The sequence below is a fragment of the Lates calcarifer genome, linkage group LG12 (assembly GCF_001640805.2).
Source record: "Lates calcarifer isolate ASB-BC8 linkage group LG12, TLL_Latcal_v3, whole genome shotgun sequence".
Classification (NCBI taxonomy): Eukaryota; Metazoa; Chordata; class Actinopteri; family Centropomidae; genus Lates; species Lates calcarifer.
Window position 1 is genome coordinate 15,642,614 of NC_066844.1, and position 25,201 is coordinate 15,667,814.

Below are 25,201 nucleotides of genomic sequence, written 5' to 3' on the forward strand. Positions count from 1 at the left end.
TGATACAATTTTATTAAAATTGAGAAAGATGTGATATGTGTTGTCAAACTAAAACTTTGGGGAACACTTTTGAACTACATGTTTTGAACATTTCGGACATTTAAAACTTTATGATAATGGATTTTACCAATTAATGTTTTTATTTTCTGGCTCCAGCCCATCGTTTCGATGTCACTCTTTAGTGTGAAATGGTCCTTTTAAGAAGGTTCAGCGAGCGGGTTAAAATGTAGTCTAAAGGAAAAGTGTGGTATAGCAGCGCCACCTTGTGGCTGTGGCTGCACATTACGTGCCGGTATAAGGTTTCCGGTGTTATGGCGACCACCGGCAACATCATCGATTCAGTCTGGAGAGGCGCAGGCTGTGAATTCAGGTAAACTGCCTATCACTCAAACTCATGCCCCAACTCAATTAGAAGATTATTGATAGTGAAAAAAATCTTCACTGCGCAAGTGTTGAATATTGTTTCCTGTCCAGTTCTTTTGCTCCACGTCGGTACAGCTTAAATTATTGTTAAAGGGTCTTGGCTTTGTCAAGAACTAACGCTACATGTTAGCCAACACCAAAATATTTTACACACTAGCCTCAAATAAAGTATTCATATACCTCTTAAAAAGAAAAGAATAAGTAATATGTTATTACCCCTGCATCTGCTCAGTTCTAAGATTTGTCTCACGTGCCTGCTATCCAGTCACTGAGTGTTCCTGGCCGGTTACAACGTTAACGTTAACTTAAACTAACTGGCGTTAAGCTAGCTAAAAGTTTAATAGACACGTAACACTGTTAAGCTAATTAGCTGGCTAAAACGAAGTTTGCTTCTTCTCTGAAATCCCACGAGTAACAAAAGACACGGATATAACATTAGAAAACACATTTACTAGGTATTGTAATAAAACAAAACAATCCTCTGCCTCATATAAACACTTGAATTAAACCTAACGACATTTAGTTTCGACAAATGCTATCAGGGGTTTTGTGAAGTGAGCCACGTGAGTGAATTCATATGAAGCTGGAATAAACCGTCGTTTCAATGCACCACAGTATTTAACGCTTGTTATTTTAACATCAAACGTTAACTCAGTGAGAATGTATCATTAAGGATGTATAATTAATGTCTGGCCATACTCTAACTCATACCACCTGTTGTTACTAAAGCTGCAGCGTGGACAGTTTACTAATTTTATTATATCCAGCAGCATCAGTCTCAGATCCGTGAGATGTGAAATGATTTGGGAGCCATTGTTACACAGCATATTGTGGCTTCAGCGTTAGAAAAGGTCACACTGTTAATTCATCATTGCAAGACTGTGTTAGCCCAAGCATCCTTGTAACTTTTAGCAAAATAGTTTGGGTCCTGGAAATATGACTTTTGTTTGGCCACTCAGAGTTGTATAGGTCACATTATTACTAGCCAGGAGTTTTCATCTGCCCCCACAAGTCTCACTAATAATTTCTCAGACAACAGTCGGAAAAAAGGTCAGTAATACTTCCTGCAACAGGACCTTTCCTTATGTGGAGCTCAGATCCGCCTGGAGCTATGTTCCCACACACTTTGCTTGTGCCCACATGCTTGTATGCTGTGGTGTTAGGCTTTCAACCAAGATTACAGAGTGCAAGTCTGAGTCTGTGTCTCTGTCTCTCTCCTTCTCACAGAGGGCTGTGAAGAGAGGCAGCTATCTCACATGTCTCTGTAATTCTGACTATGCTGCTCTTGGTAGCACTGGGCATAGTTTTTTCTTCCACTGTGGTCACCACTGAGAGGGCTGCAAACTCCAACCACAAACCACCGGCACAGCTTCTCAACTACAGCAGGATCTCCCTGCCGCCAGAGCACGTACCCTACTTCCTCTACAACAACAAGAGGGTCGCCAAGCAATGTCGCCTGGACCCACTCTGCCCTTTTAAAGTAAGATATGCACTCTGTCAACTTTTCACTGTTCAGATATTTTTTTTACTATGAGGAATAGCTGTAACAAAGTCATTTGCTTCAAGATTTAGACCTTGTTTAATTATCACATGCAGTATATTGTTGAATTGTATTATCTGTTATTGTTGGATAGGATGGTGGTATTATGATTTGTCAGGCAGCTCATTATTTAATGGAGATCAGTTAAAGTTTTGAATGATGTCATTTCTGCACGGTGATGCGCGCGTAAATGGACCTCTCTCCTGTAGCCAGTAAGGGACAAAAGATTGTCCCCTTTGGCTGTGGTGTCACAGTGCTGCTCCATATAGAATGACTTGAATGAAAAGTTAAAAAAAAAGATGGCTGACCCTCTTCCAACACTTTTTATGTTTTTAAATATTGGGATTATTTTTTGTGTATATCAGTTGACAGTCATGTAACTTGTTAAAAAGGTATGAGATTACTCAGAACATTTTGTTGTACACAGTGGATGTGGGGAATACCCTGGAGTTATAATTGCAATTACAGTTGTAGTAAGAAGAGTATTAGGGCAAAGCATATTTTTCAATATTTACTATAATTTAAAGTTATTTTATTTTGACCTGTATTACCACACTGTCAGTTTACGTAGTTTGTTAAATGGATAAGCAGTTTTATTAAGTTTTGGACTGACATGACTGTCTTAGCACATGAGAATAACTGTATGTCCAATGAATTTGCTTTCTGTCCATATTCAGACAGTGAACATTCCCACTGTTTAACCTCTCACATGTAATGTCACAGTTGTTTCTGTACTATTCAATGAATTTAAACAATCAATGTCCTGTAAAAAGATAACATTTGATGGTAAACTTATGTCTCACCACTATATAAAGCATCTTGTCTTGCTTGCTCTCTCCCCTTCTCTCTGTGGCACGCATATGTGCACACTTGTTTTTACGACAGGATGCACTGCTGGATGTGTCTGCCTGTTGGGGTTATGAGAAGAATTGTGATCCAGGGAAGCGCTTCGGCTATCCAGTCTGTACTAAAGCAGACTCCGGATGGTACTGCTCCTCGCAGCACATTCTAACACAGTCCATGTTCTCACTTTGTTCTCCTCAGTAGTATAATGCAATACACTTTACATAATTTACATTCCATATTCTCACTGCAGCTATCCATGGTGTGTTAGATGCTCAATATTTTTTTTCATGGGTATTGAATTTACTGAGCCACAGTCTCCATTGTCTTTCTAAAGTAATAGTGTGCTCATTCATAGCATGCATCATTGATAAGCCTTTTTGGTTTTGGCTTTGCTCATCTGCCCTAAATCTCTGATCTGTTAGGGCTCGTTCACTGGAGGCAGCCCAGGAGCTTTTCTGGAAGCAGGCTGATTTTGGCTACGTCAAAGAGCGCCTCTCTGAGCTCAAAACACTCTGCAAGGCCAGCAAGCCTGTAAGTCTGCTCATTTCCTTAGTTCCCACGGGCCTACTGAGTCAACAGGAAGAAACAACAGGTAGAAAGACAGACAGTGTTAAACAAGAGTCCACAGACAATAGGCCTGATTGTCTGTGGGCATGATTTGCAGTTTGAAAGCAGTGGCATAGACATAGATAGAGGGTACTCTTACAATTTCCAAGGTCTAGAGTTTATTAATGTTCCTTGAATACAAAATATTCTAATCTTAAATATTTTCCAGGGACACTCATCATTAAGATGCAGTAGCCACACTAGATTCTGTAAGGCAACTAACCTTTATCTGGACTTGCAGAAGCCACGCAGAAGTCATGAGAGGTCAGTACAATTCAAAATGACATATCCTTTAAAAAAGCATGACACTGATACCGATTAGAAAGTGCCTTGAAACTCATCCTTGTTTACGCTGCAGATACAAGGAGGACTTCATACAGAAGGGTGAGATTGGTGGTTTTTGCAGGCTGAACAAGCGAGCGCTTGCTGCGGAGGGAGAGCACAAGAGCCCCTTACAATCTTGGTGAGACAGGACACGTACATTCACACACACTCACTTAGTGATCTTTAGCCAGTGACTTTGGTATTAGTGCGTTGAAACTGGGGAAGGCATGGGTTTCATAATTACTAAAAAAAGGCGAAAAAGCATTTCCCTGACCGTGAATCAAACCTGGGCTACAGCAGTGAGAGCACTGAATCCTAACCACTAAAAATACAGGGAAATGATGATGGGGTCTGTGAACAGTTCTGGCATTGTATGACATATGTTCATATGTTACATGTACATGGTTTGTGCTTTCATATAAATCACTTGTTAATGGTCGGCATTGGGATTGAATGATCTACATGTACACCCCTGATGTGATCCATGATTTTGTGAGTAGAATTGATTGAGAATGGCAATTGCTGAAACATGTCTTTAAATAGATATATAAAAAAACATGATTCCAACATGACTTTAAAGTGCAGTCCCCCTGTGTACTCCTGATATTGTTTTCCACACCAATAAACTACTCTGAGCATTGTGCTGCCACGATTTTGCTGTACATCTGTGCAGATATTTGTGGCTTTGTTGCCTGTCTGGACAATCAGAAGTTACAGCATGTATCTAGTTTACTTTGAGTCAGACCAGCTACTTCTCCATAACACTGAGAACTGAGTAGGTAAACACTGAAAGATGCAAAGCTCTGCATGCAAGTATTACAGAAACAAAGACATGTAGATTGATCTATAATAACAAGAGGCTGTCAGCAAATAGTAATTTCTCTCCTCCCCTTGCAGAAAGACTTATTGAGTAAAATAATTATCAACAAAAAACGAACAACTAGAGCAATGACCTGCCTTTGAAATGTTAGACAGAACTAATGAAGTTACTCCTTACCTCATTCATAGAAATACCTGTATAAATAAAACTTGAGTCATAGACCACAGGATGTATAATTGATCTCTTTCAGCTCATTCAGTTAAGGTGCTTTACTTGTGCTACTTTTATGTAGCGGCTCAAGTCTTTCTTATTGCTGTGATCATATATCTGTGGGGAGTGAAAAACACTTTGCTTTTCAAAGCGGTGCTCAAAGGGAGGGGGGTAGATGGGACCAGCCAAGGACTGTGGGGGGTGGGGTGTGTGCTTGTCTTTTGTTCAAACCAGCTGTCCCATCAGCGGGCCAGTGGCGCAATGGATAACGCGTCTGACTACGGATCAGAAGATTCTAGGTTCGACTCCTGGCTGGCTCGTATCATATTTTCTGTTATTTGTAGAAAGAATCATACTACAGTAATCACATAAAGAGTGAGAAAATTACACAGAATATGTTAAATGTTACTCTAATCAGACAGACTATTTATTAATATTTAATAATGGCTTAACAGTGATAGCATTTTAAAATTCTGTTTGAGTTGTTCAATTTAGAGTTATTGCATTTGTAAAAAATCAGCCTCCATACCAACATTAGCCTTTATGCCAAATTTACTAAATGAAAGTAAGAACAGGGACAAAGGAACCAAACACTAAAGAGCAGAGATTCACATACAAGCAATAATAATAATAATAATAATAATAATAATAATAATAATGATAAATAAATAAAATGGCTCATAAAATGGCTCTATTTCTATCCCATTGCCTGCACATTCACAAACTATCCGGGGCTTATTTTAGATACACACTGTCTGAACATAAGTAAACATCATAATACACCTCTGTACGGCACCATAACATGCAGAAAAAATGGCAACAAGATTCTGATTTATGTGCCACCCCAGTGAAAACTGGCCTTAATCTGTCCACCCCTATGAAAACTGTCTGGCTCCGCCACACATCTGACGACTAATCACATTCTAGGTTCAACTCTGTGCTGGCTAGTGTCATATTTTTTTCCTTCCATTTTTGCAGAGAGGGTTTCTACAGTGAGCACCATAGACTAGAATAATCAAACAGTCTCAATCAGACCAGCCTGCAGTATTAAAACTGGAAATCCTCCATTGGTATTGTTGGCCAGTAAACATTACATTAGAGTGCACAAGTTTTGAACCATATAGCTTCCTCTTTGCCATGTTTTACAAGACAACAAAGGAGCAATAAAGTGTTTCTTTGACTCTTTTAAAAAAAAATGTTTATAAAGCACCAATATCGGCACGTAAATTATCACTATATTATTTATCAGTGTCACGCCTCATGAACTGTAAATGGCCCACTAATAATTTAGGAAAACTATGTTGATCCAGTTTTCCAGCTCTGTCAGCTCTTGTAGATATCAAAATATGTTGCTTTCAGGCCATTCTTGAAATTGTCATAGCTGGATTTGGGGGCATCAATGTGCAATTCTCTCTGTTAGAGTTACTTTTTTGATGCTATCACTGGCAACAACCAGAGTCAGAAATTTCCCAATCCCACCCATAGAAGCTCATAAAGGAATCAGATCACGGTTGAAAACCATCATACTGTGAATGTTTTTTGGCTGTAATGCTTGTTATTTCCATTGTGTGGCACCTGTAAAATGTTAATGCAGAATTGTACAGTTCTATTTACAACACTACACTGATGTGATGTGCTGTTTTTGTAGGTATGCTGAGCTGCAGACGTACACAGAGCTGGACTTTAATCCCATAGAGGATGGACACTGTGAAATCATCATTGAAAAACCCACTGTTTTTATGAAACTGGATGCTGGTAAGTAACAAAGATTTATGTGACTCAGTTTAAAGCCCTGCAATCTAAACAAGGACCTAAAACCTTAACTGGAATTACACCGTAACAGAAAATAATACATATGTTGTTTTGTATTCAACATTTAACTTGTTTGAGGCTAAACACTGGATGAAATATTTACTGTTGTTGATTCATGTTTCTTGTATGTGATAGCTATGATTCCACCAAAACTGGCATCTGAATTTATTGAAGACTTGATTCTAGTTTATTAGTCCTTAAGTTAGAATGCCTAACGCAAGCTGATGTTCACAGTTCACTTATTTTCTATTTTCAGTTGTGACATGATGACAAAATAATACCTGTGTTTTTTTGTAATAGGGGTGAATATGTACCACCATTTCTGTGATTTTGTCAACCTCTACATCTCCCAGCATATTAACAACTCCTTCAGCACAGACATCAACATCGTCATGTGGGACACGGTGGGTTATTATCAACTGAGCGTAGCTGTTTGAATTGAGGGGAACATGCCTGCTATTATAATTGGAAATTGCAGCAGTTCATAAATGACTCACTTGTTGGCTGTATTTTATGCCACCCTTATAGACAGGCAAAAGAAGATATATGTTTAAAATGCTCAAGTCTCACCTTTATTTATCTGCCTCTGATTCTACTTGAGATATGAGAAATAAATTCACATTTCTGAAATATGTCCCTAGGCTGGGCTCAGGAGTTTCAAATCTGTTCATTGATCAAAACACAAGATTTCAAAATGCTGCTGCATAACACTTTATTTTGGTAGATATATTTTTTGCTGCTCTCTAAAAAACAGCTAATCTTACTTTACTGTCCAGAGTAACATGAAAACAGAGTGCCCGATGAAGACATCAAGGGGAAACACCAGTTGAAAAACAGAATGATTTACGGACAGCCTTATCCGGCCCATTGTTCCTCCACTGTGCACAGAGGTAAAGAGGAAAAGGGAAAAGAGAGAAAAAGAAGAGGGAGGAAGAGAAAACTGACAAGGAGAAGGAAAGGAAAGCTGTGACCTTTCATGGCAAACGGCACACTGCAAAACCCAACAGGATCAGGCTGTGAGATGATAATGTGCCAACAGATTTTGTATAAAACTTTAGGAAAATACCGCCAGCAGAGTCTGAAAACAGATGATTGACTCCAGCACTGCTGAAGGCTGTCATTGATATGAATTTTATTGCTTTGTTTTTCACTTCAGTTGTACCATTAATTCGATCAACATTTGTTCCCTTCTTTTTTATTTCTTTTCCTAGAGTTTTTATAGTTATGGAGATCTGTTCAGTGAAACATGGAAAGCCTTCTCAGAGTATGACATCATCCACCTGAAGACATATGACTCGAAAAGAGTAGGTATAATGTCACCTCTGGGTGGTCCTTTTATCCTCCTCCTTTATAAAGGTGTTGATCTCGTCTCTTACTCAAGTATGGTTGTTTTTGTATTCCATTAAGTTTCGAGTTTAGGGTGTTGTTATACAGCAGCTTTCCGGTACTGGGTTGTGTTTTTCTAGGAAAAATCTTTTGGCACACAGGAAATATTTTATTTGGTGTGTACACGAGCAGCAACAACAGTCTGGTTAAAATATTAATTTAACAAACTGCAAGTTAATATTACCAACCATGACTGAATAAATCAGCACCTGCTGCTGACACTCAGTATTCCATCATGTGTGTATTACTCCATGACATGTACACAAGCAGATTTCAGAGCCATGCTGTATTCTTTCTTCATCCTGTCCGTAGGTGTGTTTCAAAGATGCCTTCTTCTCCCTCCTTCCAAGAATGAGATATGGCCTCTTTTACAACACGCCTCTCGTAAGTTATCCCTTGCATACTGTATATGTGTGTGTTTGGGTGTGTAGCCATTAACAGGATGTACTTTACATATGCATTTGCTTTGAACGAATTGCAGTGTCCCATACTTCCAGTGCTGCCTTGTTTGTGTCTTCGTTTATATGTTTTTATCTCACTTTTTGCGTTAGATTCATGCATAACTATTGTTTACTTATAAACATGCAGTCCCGATCAAATATTTATGTGATGTATTCAAAAGCTCAGCAAGTGCTTATGCTATTTAAATGATAATTCCAAGGAGATTACTATAAAGATGATACCATGTAAATATGTGTTGTCCTGTGGTTGCTGCCTTGAGTTGTGAAATATTGATAGGTCAGCCTCAAGCTGATGCTTTTGATTGCCCCTGCAGTACATGCCATGTTTATATTCATGTTTTCACATTTATAGCTGCAGTGCAGCAGTGTATGTGAGAAATTCTCAGACTTGAGTAATGCATAGGCTCATATGATATTCATTTCCAGGGAGATTAGGAAATATGTTTACAATTGTCAGATTCCTAGTACAATGTATTTTTCATCACATTCCAATGCGGTAGTGGCTAGATTCAATTTACCTTCAATTCATTTCAAATCAGACTGTAGATTTTCTAAAAATAAAAATATTTTTTGCATGACTATGCACAACCCATGACAAAATAATCATTCTAATATGATATTTTGAATTGAACGGATGAAAATTAAATTGCACATGTGACTAAAATGGACATTTTCTGTTGTTTGCTGATGGCAGATCTCAGACTGCTACAGTGAGGGGATGTTTAGGGCGTTCTCTCAGCATGTCCTCCATCGACTGAATATCCTGCACCATGGGCCAAAGGTAGGAAGAATGTCTTTTAGGAAGTTAACATTTGTTAACTAGGTGTTTGTACAGCTCCTTCGTGGGCTTGTGGTTAGGATTCAGTGCTCTCACAGCCATAGCGTTTGTTTTGATTCCTGATCAGGGAATCAGGGTTTGTGTGTGTATTCTAAAAATCCATGCTAATTGTCTATATTTTCGATAATCAGTTCTGCTTAGATAAAAGGCACAACAGACAATATGTCTAAACAATTACACAAACTGATAGTGATAGCCCAGTATTATGTGAAAACACCAAAACCCATTAGAGTGTCACATCACAGGTCGCAGGTTTGTTGATTTGGTAACCTTTGACACATGTACCTAAATAGCATGAGTGAAGGGAGCAACTGGCACAGAGTGATTACATAACTTTGACAAACCAATCAAGGCTGTAAGTTGTTCTCTGTGACATCTCAAGTTAGAATTCTTTGCAGGTTCAGATCACTGCATTGGAAAATGGTCAGCACTAACATAGTTATATGTGCTTTGTGGCAAATGAACATGAACCTATTAAAGTGTATAATATCCCTAATAAAAGTTAATTCAAGAATGGTTCTACTCCTGCTGCACTAGCCATACACAGGGCTGCACAATTAGGAGAATATTGGTCTGGACCACAATTTTCCTTTCAACAATTGAATGAATATAATCGACTTCAGTATTGACATTTAAATATGTGCTCCACTTAAAGAAAATTCCAGCTGCATATCAAACCAAGTGTTTCATAAGTGGCCAGTCATCCTGCAGTGGCAGTTCAGTAACAACAGAGAGCAGATGGGCAAAGCAAAAATGCAATGTTTGGAGCAGAAGGCGAAGAGCTAGTCCCCTGAAATGGATCATTATCCGTTGTATAGCATCTGTTCACTCCCTATTGGTCTATTGGCTAGGATTCGATGTTCTTAGTGCTGCGGTCCCCATTCAATACCTGTTCAAGGAACACAAGTTTGAAATGCTGACAATGTGGTTTGGGACAGCTTTTTTCCCAGCACACATACAGAAAGGACAGCTAGTGGGCCATGTGGAGACATTTGCTAAATTTGACAAAAAGACTTTTATAGCAGAATTGGCTACTCTGTCTTTAAATGTATTGAAGTGTAAACGTTCCCTCAGACAGGGTCATTCAGGAATGCCTCTACTCTCGCCATACTGACCACTCTGTCACCAGCTCCCTGGTGGTCTAGTGGCTAGGATTCGGCGCTCTCACCGCCGCGGCCCGGGTTCGATTCCCGGTCAGGGAATAGTTACATTATTATGTGTGCAGATCACTCATGTAGTGTAAGTGATAAATTCTGCTTAGAGAAAAGGCACAGAGGACAGTAAGTTTCATTGTCAAATTGCCATAAACACTTGCACAAACTGAGAATGACAACACAAAATGAGTGTTAAATCAGTCGCTGACTCTACCTTTACACATATTTAATTGTACAAGATCCCTGATAACCGGTTACTCTGTCTTTAAATGTATTAAAATGTAAAAGATTCCTCAGAAAGGTTCATCCAAGAATGGTCTCTACTCCTGCCATAGTAACCACTCCAGTTATCAGCTCCCTGGTGGTCTAGTGGCTAGGATTCGGCGCTCTCACCGCCGCGGCCCGGGTTCGATTCCCGGTCAGGGAATCATCATATTAATTTGTGTGTGTTCTCAAAATGTGTGCTGGTCATTCCTGTAGTGTAAGTGATAAATTCCGCTCAGAAAAAAGGCACAGAGGACATTAGATTTCATTGTCAAAGTGCCATAAACATTTGCACAAACTGATGACAACATAATGACAAATGTCACTGACTCAACCTTTAAACATATTTAATTGTACAAGAGCCCCGATAAAGGTTAATCTGAGAATTACTCTACTTTTGCCACTCTAGCTCTTCACTCCCTGTTGGTCTAGTGGCTAGGATTTGGCGCTTTCATCCCCATAGCTGGGGTTTGATTTCTGTTCAAGGAACACAAGTTTGAAATGCTGACAATGTGATTTAGAACACCTTCTTTTCCAGCACACATACAGAAAGGACAGCTAGTGGGCCATGTGGAGACATTTGTTAAATTTGACAAAAAGACTTTTATAGCAGAATTGGCTACTCTGTCTTTAAATGTATTTAAGTGTAAACGTTCCCTCAGACAGGGTCATTCAGGAATGCCTCTACTCTCGCCATACTGACCACTCTGTCACCAGCTCCCTGGTGGTCTAGTGGCTAGGATTCGGCGCTCTCACCGCCGCGGCCCGGGTTCGATTCCCGGTCAGGGAATAGTTACATTATTATGTGTGCAGATCACTCATGTAGTGTAAGTGATAAATTCTGCTTAGAGAAAAGGCACAGAGGACAGTAAGTTTCATTGTCAAATTGCCATAAACACTTGCACAAACTGAGAATGACAACACAAAATGAGTGTTAAATCAGTCGCTGACTCTACCTTTACACATATTTAATTGTACAAGATCCCTGATAACCGGTTACTCTGTCTTTAAATGTATTAAAAATGTAAAAGATTCCTCAGAAAGGTTCATCCAAGAATGGCTCTACTCCTGCCATAGTAACCACTCAGTTATCAGCTCCCTGGTGGTCTAGTGGCTAGGATTCGGCGCTCTCACCGCCGCGGCCCGGGTTCGATTCCCGGTCAGGGAATCATCATATTAATTTGTGTGTGTTCTCAAAATGTGTGCTGGTCATTCCTGTAGTGTAAGTGATAAATTCCGCTCAGAAAAAAGGCACAGAGGACATTAGATTTCATTGTCAAAGTGCCATAAACATTTGCACAAACTGATGACAACATAATGACAAATGTCACTGACTCAACCTTTAAACATATTTAATTGTACAAGAGCCCCGATAAAGGTTAATCTGAGAATTACTCTACTTTTGCCACTCTAGCTCTTCACTCCCTGTTGGTCTAGTGGCTAGGATTTGGCGCTTTCATCCCCATAGCTGGGGTTTGATTTCTGTTCAAGGAACACAAGTTTGAAATGCTGACAATGTGATTTAGAACACCTTCTTTTCCAGCACACATACAGAAAGGACAGCTAGTGGGCCATGTGGAGACATTTGTTAAATTTGACAAAAAGACTTTTATAGCAGAATTGGCTACTCTGTCTTTAAATGTATTTAAGTGTAAACGTTCCCTCAGACAGGGTCATTCAGGAATGCCTCTACTCTCGCCATACTGACCACTCTGTCACCAGCTCCCTGGTGGTCTAGTGGCTAGGATTCGGCGCTCTCACCGCCGCGGCCCGGGTTCGATTCCCGGTCAGGGAATAGTTATATTATTATGTGTGCAGATCATTCATGCAGTGTAAGTGATAAATTCTGCTCAGAGAAAAGGCACAGAGGACAGTAAGTGTCATTGTCACCTTTCCCCAAGAAGTTACACAAACTCAGGATGATAACGCAAAATGTTTACTATATCAGACTCACTGATTGTACCTTTAAATGTATTAAAGTGTATAAAATCCCAGATAACGTTTCTTCCAAGAATGACTCTACTTTTGCCACTCTAGCTCTTCCTTTCCTGCTGGTCTAGTGGCTAGGATTTGGTGCTCTCACCCCCGCATCCTGTGTTTGATTCCTGATTACAGAACGCAAGGTTGTAATGGTAACAGTGTGACTTGGCACACCTTTTTTTTTCTATTCAGCACACATACAGAAAGGACAGCTAGTGGGCCATGTGGAGACATTTGCTAAATTTGACAAAAAGACTTTTATAGCAGAATTGGCTACTCTGTCTTTAAATGTATTGAAGTGTAAACGTTCCCTCAGACAGGGTCATTCAGGAATGCCTCTACTCTCGCCATACTGACCACTCTGTCACCAGCTCCCTGGTGGTCTAGTGGCTAGGATTCGGCGCTCTCACCGCCGCGGCCCGGGTTCGATTCCCGGTCAGGGAATAGTAACATTATTATGTGTGCAGATTACTCATGTAGTGTAAGTGATAAATTCTGCTCAGAGAAAAGGCACAGAGGACAGTAAGTTTCATTGTCAAATTGCCATAAACACTTGCACAAACTGAGAATGACAACACAAAATGAGTGTTAAATCAGTCGCTGACTCTACCTTTACACATATTTAATTGTACAAGATCCCTGATAAAGGTTAATCTGAGAATTACTGTACTTATACCCACACTATCTCTTCATTTCCTGTTGGTCTAGTGGCTAGGATTTGTCTCTCTCGTCCTCGCGGCTGGTTTTCAATTCTCGTTCAAGGAACACAAGTTTGAAATGCTGACAATGTGATTTGGAACACCTTCTTTTCCAGCACACATACAGAAAGGACAGCTAGTGGGCCATGTAGAGACATTCACTAAGTTAGACAAAAAGACTTTTATAGCAGAATTGGCTACTCTGTCTTTAAATGTATTTAAGTGTAAACGTTCCCTCAGACAGGGTCATTCAGGAATGCCTCTACTCTCACCATACTGACCACTCTGTCACCAGCTCCCTGGTGGTCTAGTGGCTAGGATTCGGCGCTCTCACCGCCGCGGCCCGGGTTCGATTCCCGGTCAGGGAATGCATATTTTCACATTCAGGATTTAGAACTGTACCAAGCAACAAAAATCTATACTGAGATTACATTATCTCTAATGTATGTAATATAATGCATTATTGAGATGATAGAAAGACATGATAATATTGCCAAGCTCTGGCCCCTATGCTATAACTGTGTTTAAGGACTTTCATATCATTTTTAGAAGAGAACAGAAAATAAGAACAATGTTTTTCTAAAGCTGTAATTTCAATGTATTTCGAGTTTGGAAACTTGGTTATTTCTTTTACTTATCAGGCTTAACTTGCCAGTGAAGCAAAGATCAGGTTGTTAAAGTAAATTTGACTTTGAATAGCAGTCTAAACAACCACGCTTGATGGAGAGTCACTTCTCTCATTACAGCCAGACTTCACTGTTGGTGATCTCCTCACTGTGTCCATGCAAAGAATCTATCAGTTTCTGAAAGAGTACATGCATAAGTGGTGTACACGCACGCGTACTTAAACTCTTACAGTTAAGCACTCACCTCCTTATTGATCTCCTTCATTTATAACTCTCCCAACAGTTCTCACAGGAATTTTATGATCCCAGGTTTGAAGTACTTGACTGCATCTTTATGACCAGCAAAACCTGATAACTTCTTCCTTCCCATTCAGTAGCTCATTGGGTATTCATGGCCTTCACTGGAAATATGCTAAGGGACTTTTCAGTGAGACATGGGGCTGCTGGCGATAGCAGACCAGCTACTGAATGAGAGGTCTTCTCGGCCCTGACCCTCTCCCCAGCTCCTCCTTTCATCCCTAGATTAATGGCGCAGCCAGAGACTCACACTGCTGCTCTCGTCTGTTGTGTTCTATTCATCTGCCTCTCTCCTCCTATCTCCCCCTCGTCATAACTTCCTCTGGTCTGGTCTTGCTCACAACGGCGTCTTTTTCAATACTTTTAAAAATTATTTTTAAGTAGTAGAGTAAAAATTAGATGTGTACCTGAAATCATACATGTCCACTGTTTGTAGGTAGGTGTCATTGAGGTTGATTTATAGTGTACATGGGATTTCACATGTTGTAAGTTGCAGTAATTGCCATTACTTTGATGTAAAGATAGCAAAGTTATTATCCTTAGTTATTCCCATATGTTACAAATGCTGAAGTCTAAATACTCTTTCAGAACACAAGGTGGCAGTAGAAGAATACAGAAAAAGAAAGCATCTCTTTATTGTCTGTCTAAACTAAGACAAGCATATCAGAAAAGCAAACCTTTGTTTCCACTTAAAAAATTACTTTTAATGTGATTTTAGCTAATTTTTTATATGTTCCTCTCTGCTGTATAGAGAGACATTTGAAGAAGAAGCCTTGAAATTCTAAATGAACATCATGTTTTCCCAGCCGCCTGTCTTTTCTGTCCTTGGCTGATTGATTATTGGGTGCATTGCTGTTTTCAGGAGGGGCGTGTTCGTGTCACCCTGCTGGCACGCAGCACAGAATACAGAAGGATATTAAATCAAGTGGAGGTGAGTCCAGCACCACCTTCTCTCTCTCTGTCTTTAGATCTCTTTCTTCCTTGCGCTTGTTTTTCTCCCTCCATCCTGTTCTACCACCTGCCCTCCTTTTCCTCTTTTCCATCTCTCTCTCTCCTTCTTTTTGCCTCTTTCTCTTTCTTCACTTTATACAACTCTCCCATTCCCTCACCCCCATCCTCTCCAACATTGATTTACTGCCCGCCTCCGTTAAGTGCCTATTTAAAATCTTATTTGCTATAAACAGTACGAGTAAAAAAGGCTTGTGATTTATATGGTCACTGCCTATATTTGTTTGCTCTCTCATTGATCAGACAACATGTCCCTCTGTTGTTGTTACAGCTGGTAAATGCCCTCAAGACTGTGCCATTACTGGAGGTCAGTGTGGTGGACTACAAATACAAGTGAGTTATAGAGTGCTCGCCACATTACTACAGGAGCTATTCGGTGCTGCTTAGCACTGGTCAGGCATGTAGCAGTGCTGTATAAAAGTGAAGAAAGTGTTTAGCTTCTCAAATTGTGTAATGTGACATTGTTCACACTGAAGATGATTGATGTTTGACTTGCCTGTCCATTATTCAGGGATGTCCCCTTCCTGGAGCAGTTGAGGATCACCCACAACTCTGACATCTTTATAGGGATGCATGGGGCAGGTCTCACACACCTCCTCTTCCTCCCTGACTGGGCTGTCATCTTTGAGCTGTGAGTGACACTTTTTGTCTGCCTGCCTGTGTGTGTGTGTGTGTGTGTCTGTGTCTGTGTCTGTGTGAGTGGAAGACAGAAAAAATACAGAGAGGGGAGCAGGGAGAGCGATGGGTTTGGCAGAGTGCTGTGCCCAAAGTACCCCTCAGCCACTTGGTGTATGACTGTGAAATACTGCCTAATTAACCAGACATTCATCACACCTGGCTACCCTGGCCATGTGTATGTGTGTTTGGGAGGGTTTCGTGTGTATTTTGGTGAGTGACAGAGCGAGAACCACAGTGTGCATACAGCAAAGAAAGCGGGGGAGAGAGAGAGAGAGAGAGAGAGATGGAGCAAGAAAAAGTGAAAGTGAGGCAGACCGAGGAGAGCAAGAGATAAAGTGTCTGCATCTGTCCCTCCCAGATATAATTGTCAGGATGAGAGCTGCTATCGAGATTTGGCTCGGCTGCGGGGCATTCGATACGTGACTTGGCAGAAAATGGACAAAGTGCTCCCACAGGACAAGGTAGGGGAAACTCCCGTACCAACCATCAGCTCCCCCACGCCTCAGCATGAGCTTTCTCAATTCATCTCACACGTCTTACACACTGTGCACACACTCACTTACAGTACTCTCACCTTCACGTGTTTAATTATGTGCAATTATAGTCGCAGCAGAACAAATACACACGTATTTCTCACTCATGTTGTCTTTCTGTCGTCTTAGAGGACGGCCTTGTTCTGTTGTTTCCATTTGCTTTTATGTGTCCGTTTACTGCATACACTTTCCTCTAACACTTCTTGCAGGGTCACCATCCCACCCTCGGGGACCATCCCAAGTTTACCAACTACTCTTTTGATGTGGGGGAGTTCATGCGGCTCGTGCTGGAGGCAGCCGATTACGTCACACACCATCCCAAATGGCAGCGGCGAGCACCTCATGATGAACTATAGAGTCTCTGTGAGTGGAAGGGGGGAATACAAACATCTGCTGCTGAAGAATTCTTAACACAATCCTTGCTTTTGTTATGATGATGATCAAAAGGCATCTTGACTCTGGCAATGTACCTTAGCTATTTAAAAAAAAAAAAAGAAAAGAAAAGAAAAAAAGTTACCTCATTCACCAGTGGACAGAAAATTTGTCACCTCCTGTCTGCTGCTTTGATAAGTCTGGATGAGTGAAAGCAGTATGGCGGACAACTCGGGTTTGAATAGCTTCCATCAGCTCTATTAGTGTCAAATCAGTTAACGGACAAGGCGAGTGCAGTCGAAGCATCTGGAGAGCGATAAGATGTGTCCTATGTTTCTTCATTACCTCCGCTGCGTCTACTTCATTCCACGCCGACAAAGTTAGCTAATGAGCAGCTGTTACGGCGTCCCCTCACATGCGACATGTTGTCACATTTGATCAGTGTCACCTTCATGCGAGCCTCTTCAGAGCTGTTGACAATCACACCAGAGTTTCTGAGCACATCCAGCATACACCAATCTCATATGATGTTCAGTATTCACATATTGGATTTGCGCATATAGTTTCAAACTTAGACCTTTTTTACTGTTAGTTTGATATATTGAAATCAGAAAATAGGAGACAGAAGGTAAGTGAGACACTCCAAGAGGCTTTTTTTTTCTGTGTCAGTATTTGTGTTAGGCGTACATGCTAGTACATTAACATTGAAATGTTTTGATATTATGTATTGTGAAACATCCATTCAAGTATTTGTTAACAAGACTCCACTGTTTCTCAAATAATAATGACAATTATCTTTTGACATCTGAATATCAAAAAAACTGACTTTTTAATCTGCCGTTTACTATTGCGGTGTTATTTAAAGTTTACATGGTTTTCTTTTACATTTGACGCAGTTATTATTTAAATGTATGTGTTGTTGGTTTAGTGGAATATCGTTTTGATACACGTGTCTCTTTTATTGGAAATTCCTTTGCACCTAAGCAAAGGAAATGCGGTATCATTGTGGTCAAATGATGAGGGTGCTGCTACTGGTTGTTACCTTTCCTAAAGCCTTCTGAATGCTGTTAGTTTTATATTTTACAGTCAATTAGTCTGAAAAAGAATGAGCACTACTTGCATGCAATCTGATGCAATACACAGGAGTATTTTGAGAGATCAGAAGATAATTTTCGTGTGTTTCTTGGCCTCGCTGTGAGCTTGATGTTTTATTTATAGTTGAAACCATGTTGAACTGAGTCAGACCTTTTTGGTCAGGGCTTTGCTAGTCATGTAGGCAATTTCATATTCTAAAGCTGCGTAATATTTTGAAATAAATAATTCTAAAAAACGCTGAAGAATGTCTTACTGCCTGTGCCGGCCACATTAGGCATCAGAGATTTAATTCATCTTAATTTAATCAATCATCTTTTGAAGTCTGACCTTGGATGGAAAAAACTGAAGCCTCTGTCTTGCCAATTCTTGCTGATGCCAGACAGCTCTTTGCTGCGGGTTTCATTATTTTAGCGAGTTCAGGTCTAAGGAGGGAAAAGGGCCCCTCGCAAAAGGGCACTAGTTCAGTTTTTACTGTCACCGTAATAAATCTGGATGGCCTTAAAAACTACCCGAGTCGACAGTGACTCATCATAGCCACACGGGGGCAGTACAACACCATACATGAAGCGAAGTCTTCACCCCCTGCGCTGTGTGATCGTCCCTGACAGACCTGTTCCAACAGTGTGGAGAGTGAGAATAACTTATGCATAAATATATCCACTGGGTCATAAGAAGACAATGTTTGTTAAAATGTGTTTGCTCCAATATCACAAGTTTGATGTCAGCAATCGTGCTCCTGCCCGCTTTTTGCGGATGTTGTGTCTGAACTTTCTGAGTATTGACAGACACCGGGCCTGTCTGGGATGGACACTATTTATGGCCCTGCTCGGGTTACTGCCAGTGACCTCGTAAAGAAATGAAGAATCTCTTTGCAGTAGGGGATCAAAAGCAGAGGAACCAAGATGTCTGTTCTCATTAACCTTCATGGCCGTTCAAAATCGATGACCAAGTCCTATTTTTTTTTTTTAGCGCCAAGCCAGCAGCTGCTGGATGTATCCAAAATGGAGAATTTAAGTGGAAGACGGCAGAACACGAGGAACACACCTTTCCACGTTCAGTATGAAGCGTGAGGAAAACACAGTTTACAAAGTCAGAAGTGCGAGCCCACCCCCCACCCCCCACGTGTGTGTGGTGTGGACGTTGTGTACGCAGTATAACCTTATACTTGCGTCATTGACCGTCAGGGCGCAGCGTGAGCGCGCTCCTGTAATTAAAGGTGTTGCAGACACACTTTTTCTCTCCTGTCATTAACAAACAGGCCCCACATTCACTGCCTCGGGCCTCAGTTTGTGGTCCTCTGGAAATTTACCACTCAGAGTTCTTCCAACACCCCCGCTTGGGTGGCCTTATTTCGTCGTGCCGTAAGTAATGATTTGTTTTTTCTTTAGAAATGTTATATTACTCATCTCTGTCGCCCTTAATGCAGATGCGGGTCGTATCCTCTGAAGAAATGGGCTCACAAAGCGTCAGGACAGGAGGATCTGATCACAAGCAAAGGTTGAGGTGGAAGCTGCGAGTAAAGCCATTAGATCCGACCCTAGCTGTGATTCTCACTTTAAAATTAGGGTGAAGTTGACACACAGCGGTTTTTACGAGTTTACTTTTTCAAGCATGAGATACCCCACCAGCTACTTTGTTTGACTGTTAGTGCCATATTATAGTTGGTTCTGACATTTCCATTGGAGCAGCCTTAGTGGCAGGAATATTACAGCGTTTCTGGCCCATTATTTACACAGCCACGTGTCCCAAACCAGCATATACTTTCTTTATTACTTCCATTATTGCCTAAAGCTGGCATTGTAGTCATCTCTCTTTGTATTTCACGACGTGATCATTAGCATAATCTGATTTATCTCAAAGGACAAACATTTCTCACCACGGGACTCAGACAAATCAATTACAATCCGCTCATCTTACCTTGGCCACTTTTCCGGGCGCCCCCCCATCCACACACACACACACACACACACACACACACACACACACAGGAAAACGGAAAACGATGTCTTTGAGAGGGATTAATGCAGGCATATCGATTTAGGAGGAAGAAATATTCCTCAAGTTATAAGCAGATATTTCCCTAATGTTTTTCTCCCCTGGGCGATAATTGCTGAGGGAGTAATCCCACAGGAGATCCTATAACCCCTCTTCTCGGATACATGACACTCCAAGAGGCCTTCTGCATACATGCGCTTTACCTTTTCCACAATACCGCAATACATGAGGGCGATTCTGCAACCTTTAACATGTCAGGTCTGCTTAAGAATGGGAAACGGGTACAAACTGTGAAACGTGAAGAAAACTGATGGTTCTGTAACAACAACTAGGAATGTAATGGACGCTATAAGGGAAGTAAATTAAATTCCACACCGTTCGACCTCTTGCTTTAAAGTCCAGCAAAGTGTTCACGTCACATGATGTGGTTTTCTCTGATACTATCTGGCCCCTGTGAGGAAGGATAGATGAGATAAGTGCTACGGGCTGTTGCATCCATTAGCTGCCTCACTGTAAGATAAAAGGCCTCCGATCCCGATTGCGACACACAGGTTCAACTGCTGTAGACGCTAAACTACTTGCCGGTGCAGACAGGATATATTATTTTTTATCAACTTTCGGAAGTTTGTATCCCCCCCCCACTTACACTTTACACAGTCAAACTACTTTTGTCTATTTTGTCTGCAAACTGGATTAACTGCCTGACAGCAAAGTAAGCGCAAAGAAAAGCCCAGTGACAGGACAGTCTGGAGCTGTCCAGCGTACTGAATTTATATGCAGCGCGTCTGGCTCTGTCCATGGTGCTGAAACTAGGATTTTGTTTTTTTTTCCCCACTCAAGTTTAATGTTTTTATCTGGATCCTGCAATTAAAGGGCTATATGTACTTCAGTCTTGGCAAGCCTACATCAGTGTCTAATCTGTTCTCGGTGCAAAGCCAGACAGATCGATTTGTAATAGATTCAAGCCTAGATTAATCTGTTGACTATAACATACAACACTTTCTCACTCTATGCACAGATAGAAAAATGGTCAACAGGGGCTGGGGGCATTGCCAAACAAGGATGCTTGAGATGAGCCTATGTCGCTGTCCTGAAACTCATCACATGTCATGATGCGTGGCTTTTTTTTTTTTTTTTTTTCCCTCAGATGAGTTTAAAGGCATGCATCTTTAAACTGCTCCCAACAAAATCCCCTCCACAGATACAGGGCCCACCGCGTGGCGCAGGAATGCTGGCAACAAGGCGGCGAGGAAGACATCTGAATGTATCGGATACTCCTCTCCATGGGTCGTTAACAGGCATCGACCTCCTCAAAGCCTTAACGACGGCAAATACAGCGCAAAGCAATCAATCGCCATCAACACACTAGAATATTCTAGGGATGGAATAATTGATAGGCTGTCTCCTGGTGCGTAACGGAGAGGCGGCGGTGATTAAATTCTGTTTAACATCTCGGTAGGGGGGTTTAGATTTACACCATCCGCGCGTTGAGACGAGCACAGAACCAAGTATTGATATCCAGACAGCATCTGTAACATGATCGAAGTGTATAGAAGGCGAGGTGGGCTATTATGTGATGAGGAGGGGGTCATCGACTCATTCACAGTGTAGCACCTGTCAGTCAAGAACCATGACAGTATACCCAAGTTGCACACTCGTAATGAAGAGGTGAAAAGTTATGGCTTCCAGTCTGTGTCATTAGGCTCACTTTTACCAGTCTGAACAAAAGTCACTACTCATATGTCTTACTTGAAACTTTGGACAGGTATGTCCTATGTAAAACTTATGACAACTCTAAAGGGTGCACCTTCAGGTATACCCTCACTTTTTTTTTTCATCTGTTGGGTCATTCGTTTGTTCTTTAGTGATCTGCTGTACCTGCCACCTTTTAAGACTCTGAAAATTCATTGAAACTAACCATTAAAACTAGATAAGTAGACAAAAAGAGGTTGAAAGACTTGTTAAGGTGGACTTTCTGCAGTCCAAGAATGACAGGCATGTATCCAGCCTCACCTTGGACATATAGCTACAAAATCTCTCTTTCTCCCCCCCTCCACCCCAACAGTCCAAGCTACTTGTAAACTACATGACATCAGTGAGGAAGAAGGGGGGTGGGGGGGTGGGGGTGTACTTGGGAGCTGCTGGTGAACTGGGCGGGCGCTGTTGCACGTGTTCTGAATGGGGAAGACGGGCTCGCATCGCATTTCTCGTGTCCAATCGATCCCCGCTCGGGAGGAGCGACGGGAGCGCAACTATCACTCCTACATCACCGTACCATCACTCTCATCAGCATCTCTCCGGCGACTATAACGCCTCCCCGTGACAATCGCGCGCAGGTTGATGAACTTGTGTGTGGAGTGTTTCGCCAATTAAAAAAAAAAAAAAGAAAAAAGAAAGAAAACATCAGCCCGGCGTCTCTTTGGGGGAAATTACGCACTTTTGATGACTTTCTCCTTAGTCTGGGTTTGAGATGGGACGCGGCGAGATCATGGGAGATTGGACCACATCACCACTGCGCGAGCTCTGCTTTCTCAGCCGGCTCCGTAGGGCTGGTTCTCCGGCGTGGCAGTAGCCTCATCCTCCCCCCCGCCCCCCCCCCCCCCATTCCCCGCTTCGGTGTGTTTGTGCGCGGACTCCGGGACCTGGACAGGAGGCTCAAAAGGATTGCCCCGTTTAGTGGGAAAAACAAAATCAGTGGAGTTGAAGCAGGAAGTGGCAAAGCTCTCTATTATCTCACCTGGATCCTTTACAATTCCCAGTGATCATGCCATCGAGTTTATAGATTTGGGTAAGGTGTTTTATTTATTCAAATTCAATTAGTATAGATTGCCATTTTAATTCCCTGTGTCTTTTCATGGAACGCGGTCAATAGGCTACTGATGGGAGGATGAGGTCAGAGGGGGACTTTTCTGTAGAGATGTGGAACATTTTTCCATGGGCAGAGGGGAGAGAAGGGGTGGCGACTGGCTGACTGACTCACTAAATGACTGGCGAGCTGAAAGCAACTTTGATGTTCTTGGCTCAGGGCGCAGCGAACACATTTTGCTGAGGAACGTTTTCTTAAAAGACCAGCAGGATTTCCAACCAAAAAAAAAAAAAAAAGGCCTCCCTGCTCTCCAAGTTCACTCCGCTCCCTCTCGGCGCGTGATTACCATGCGTAAAAATGGAACACATGATGAACAGAGTCAAACGGCCGCCAGTTTCCGCTGACCGTGTGTGTGTATAGCGCGTGCTGTCGACGAGGGCAGGGGAGATTGAGGTGAGATTGATGCAGTGTTTCACCACTGTGAGGTTAAATAAACGATCGGTCGGAGCTCGGCGCTGCTTAGCACCTATTGAGTGATCTGCGAGGATGATCCGCTGACCGGGCTCTTTTCTAATCGCTTTGCATGGATCGTGATTGGCTGGGAATAGAGAGGAGAGCGCGCGGAGCTCAGACATATGGGAGAGAAATGAGGTGCCGCCGGGTTCTCCGAGCAGATTGCGCACGGAGGCAGGGAGGTGTGTAGCAGAACCTATTGGGCACACTCTATTGGGCGCACACGCACGCAATCAGCACGCACAGACACCCCCTCCCCTGGTTTCTTTTTCTTGCTCTCTCTCTCTCTCTCTCTCTCTCTCTATCTTATGCGCACACACACAAACTGAGAGGGGAAAATTACTTGGTGCATGTTAATGGACGCAGTAATGAGACCCAACCCCTATCGTGTTGTAATTGTTAGTCATCCTTGTCTCCACCCCTCCCTCTTCCCATCCCCTCTTTCCCTCCCTCTCTCCCTCTTTTTGCTTATATCTCTCGCTGTCCTGCTGCTCGACTATGCAATTTGTACTGTATTGAGAGAGTGTAATTATTCCCCCATTGTTTTCAGCGCGCGGCACTGGCACTCCACAGAAAGTGGTGTCATTAGTGTGACAGGGCGGACAGGAGAGGAGAGAGAGGGAGAGAGGAGAGCCTGGTGGAGAGGATTGGTCCAGGGACTTAATTCTCATTGACAGTCACATTAACACAGGAGCAGCACTCTTAATCCTGAGGAGATTACTCTCTCCAAACTGACCCCCTGTCACCCAGCCGTCCTCCACACACACATACACACACACGCACACACACCTGTAAGAGGGTGTCACTCTGACGCCTGGCTGTGCTGCTTTTCCTGTCCGCAGTGGATGGCTTCTCCTCTGTCTTTGTCACCCTTTTCCACTGCCTCACACCTACCCTCCCTTCCTCCCACTGCACTTTTCACAGATCCACACACACAGACACACACACAAAAAAATCACACACTTGGCAATTACTCCTCACTTCAGGCTCTTTCTCATCTAGACCCTTCCTCTGCGCCCCCTGTCCCTCTATAGCAGCTCCCAGCCTTGGGACAGACGGTATCCTCAGAGGGCCATTCGGCTCTACATGTTTCAACAGCCTCCTATCTACTTATCCCACAGAGGGCTGTTCAGGATGACTGGCTGTGAATGAGAGGGAATGGATTGTGTGCATTTGCGATTGTGCATGAGGACATGTCCAGGCGGAGAGGCGACGGACGGCAGAGAGGAGAAAAGGGAGAGCAGGCGAGGCGAGAGAAATGAGCTGGAGAGACAGAGAAAATATTTGTGAGAGATGAGGCAAGGCAAAGAGATTGCGTGTGTGTGTGTGTGTGTGTGTGTGTGTGTGTAAAAAGGAGAAACAGACAGCCTATATGTGAAATGACCTGTGTGTGTGACTGTGTGTAAGTAATGGGAGAAACTTTGCACAATGGAATCTTGTTTATCTGTGTGTGTGTGTGTGTGTGCTTGCTCATGTGTGTAAAGGACGGATAATGCTGCACGTGTTAAGAGGCGTTCTCGGTGATATGCTGGATGAATAAACAGGGATCAGCCATGTAGGACTGGTGAGGTGACAGCAGTGCGACAGATTGGAGATCACCTCCTCACACACACAGACACACACATACACACACACTCACTGGCATTAACAGATTGACTGTGATGAATGGCTACTTCCCGACTGAGAGGAGGAGGAGGAGAGGAGGGAAGAGAGAAGAAGAGAGGCATTCTTTCATGCCACGGGCAGAAAGATGGAGCAAGGCCTCTCATTTGTAAATGACAGTGTCCAGGACAACTTTTCTCCATGGGCAGTCTCTGGGTGTATTGAGGCAGGGAGCATGAATATGTGTCACGCAGGAGCAGTGGACAATAACACCTTCACTCATCCTCATGAAATCAGGTTGAGAGAAAATCCAC

At 42.2% G+C, this 25,201-nt stretch overlaps 2 protein-coding genes and 8 non-coding genes across 12 annotated transcripts in view; all 10 read left to right on the plus strand.

Annotated features, from left to right (window-relative positions):
• The first annotated feature begins 278 nt into the window (after nucleotides 1-278).
• eogt (EGF domain-specific O-linked N-acetylglucosamine (GlcNAc) transferase) lies at nucleotides 279-19,201 on the plus strand. Of its 3 annotated transcripts, none has more exons than XM_018680090.2 (16): nucleotides 279-370; nucleotides 1,651-1,903; nucleotides 2,849-2,949; nucleotides 3,232-3,340; nucleotides 3,585-3,679; nucleotides 3,774-3,878; nucleotides 6,418-6,524; nucleotides 6,882-6,985; nucleotides 7,793-7,885; nucleotides 8,280-8,351; nucleotides 9,123-9,209; nucleotides 15,148-15,216; nucleotides 15,565-15,626; nucleotides 15,805-15,924; nucleotides 16,330-16,432; nucleotides 16,714-17,982. In XM_018680090.2, the coding sequence occupies exons 2-16, from the start codon at nucleotides 1,700-1,702 to the stop codon at nucleotides 16,858-16,860; spliced, it is 1,578 nt and encodes a 525-aa protein (XP_018535606.1). In that variant the 5' UTR covers nucleotides 279-370; nucleotides 1,651-1,699; the 3' UTR covers nucleotides 16,861-17,982. The 3 variants fall into 3 exon arrangements, with proteins under 3 accessions (XP_018535606.1, XP_018535607.1, XP_050930157.1); XM_018680091.2 differs by lacking the exon at nucleotides 279-370 and adding an exon at nucleotides 18,941-19,201 and having other exon boundaries at nucleotides 1,531-1,903; nucleotides 16,714-16,867; XM_051074200.1 differs by lacking the exon at nucleotides 279-370 and having other exon boundaries at nucleotides 1,532-1,903.
• Nucleotides 5,017-5,089, plus strand: trnar-acg (transfer RNA arginine (anticodon ACG)). Its single transcript has one exon. It is a non-coding gene; the product is annotated as a tRNA-Arg (tRNA).
• trnae-cuc (transfer RNA glutamic acid (anticodon CUC)) lies at nucleotides 10,397-10,468 on the plus strand. The gene has a single exon. It is a non-coding gene; the product is annotated as a tRNA-Glu (tRNA).
• On the plus strand, nucleotides 10,776-10,847 carry trnae-cuc (transfer RNA glutamic acid (anticodon CUC)). The gene has a single exon. It is a non-coding gene; the product is annotated as a tRNA-Glu (tRNA).
• On the plus strand, nucleotides 11,403-11,474 carry trnae-cuc (transfer RNA glutamic acid (anticodon CUC)). Its single transcript has one exon. It is a non-coding gene; the product is annotated as a tRNA-Glu (tRNA).
• trnae-cuc (transfer RNA glutamic acid (anticodon CUC)) lies at nucleotides 11,781-11,852 on the plus strand. The gene has a single exon. It is a non-coding gene; the product is annotated as a tRNA-Glu (tRNA).
• Nucleotides 12,408-12,479, plus strand: trnae-cuc (transfer RNA glutamic acid (anticodon CUC)). Its single transcript has one exon. It is a non-coding gene; the product is annotated as a tRNA-Glu (tRNA).
• trnae-cuc (transfer RNA glutamic acid (anticodon CUC)) lies at nucleotides 13,037-13,108 on the plus strand. Its single transcript has one exon. It is a non-coding gene; the product is annotated as a tRNA-Glu (tRNA).
• Nucleotides 13,659-13,730, plus strand: trnae-cuc (transfer RNA glutamic acid (anticodon CUC)). Its single transcript has one exon. It is a non-coding gene; the product is annotated as a tRNA-Glu (tRNA).
• Nucleotides 19,202-21,127: 1,926 nt separating the features above from the next.
• Nucleotides 21,128-25,201, plus strand: part of tafa4b (TAFA chemokine like family member 4b) — a 37,900-nt gene continuing 33,826 nt past the window's right edge. Inside the window, exon 1 of the mRNA XM_018680093.2 lies at nucleotides 21,128-22,754. The gene's annotated coding sequence lies outside the window, so the exon portion shown is untranslated. The remainder of the gene's footprint in view (nucleotides 22,755-25,201) is intronic.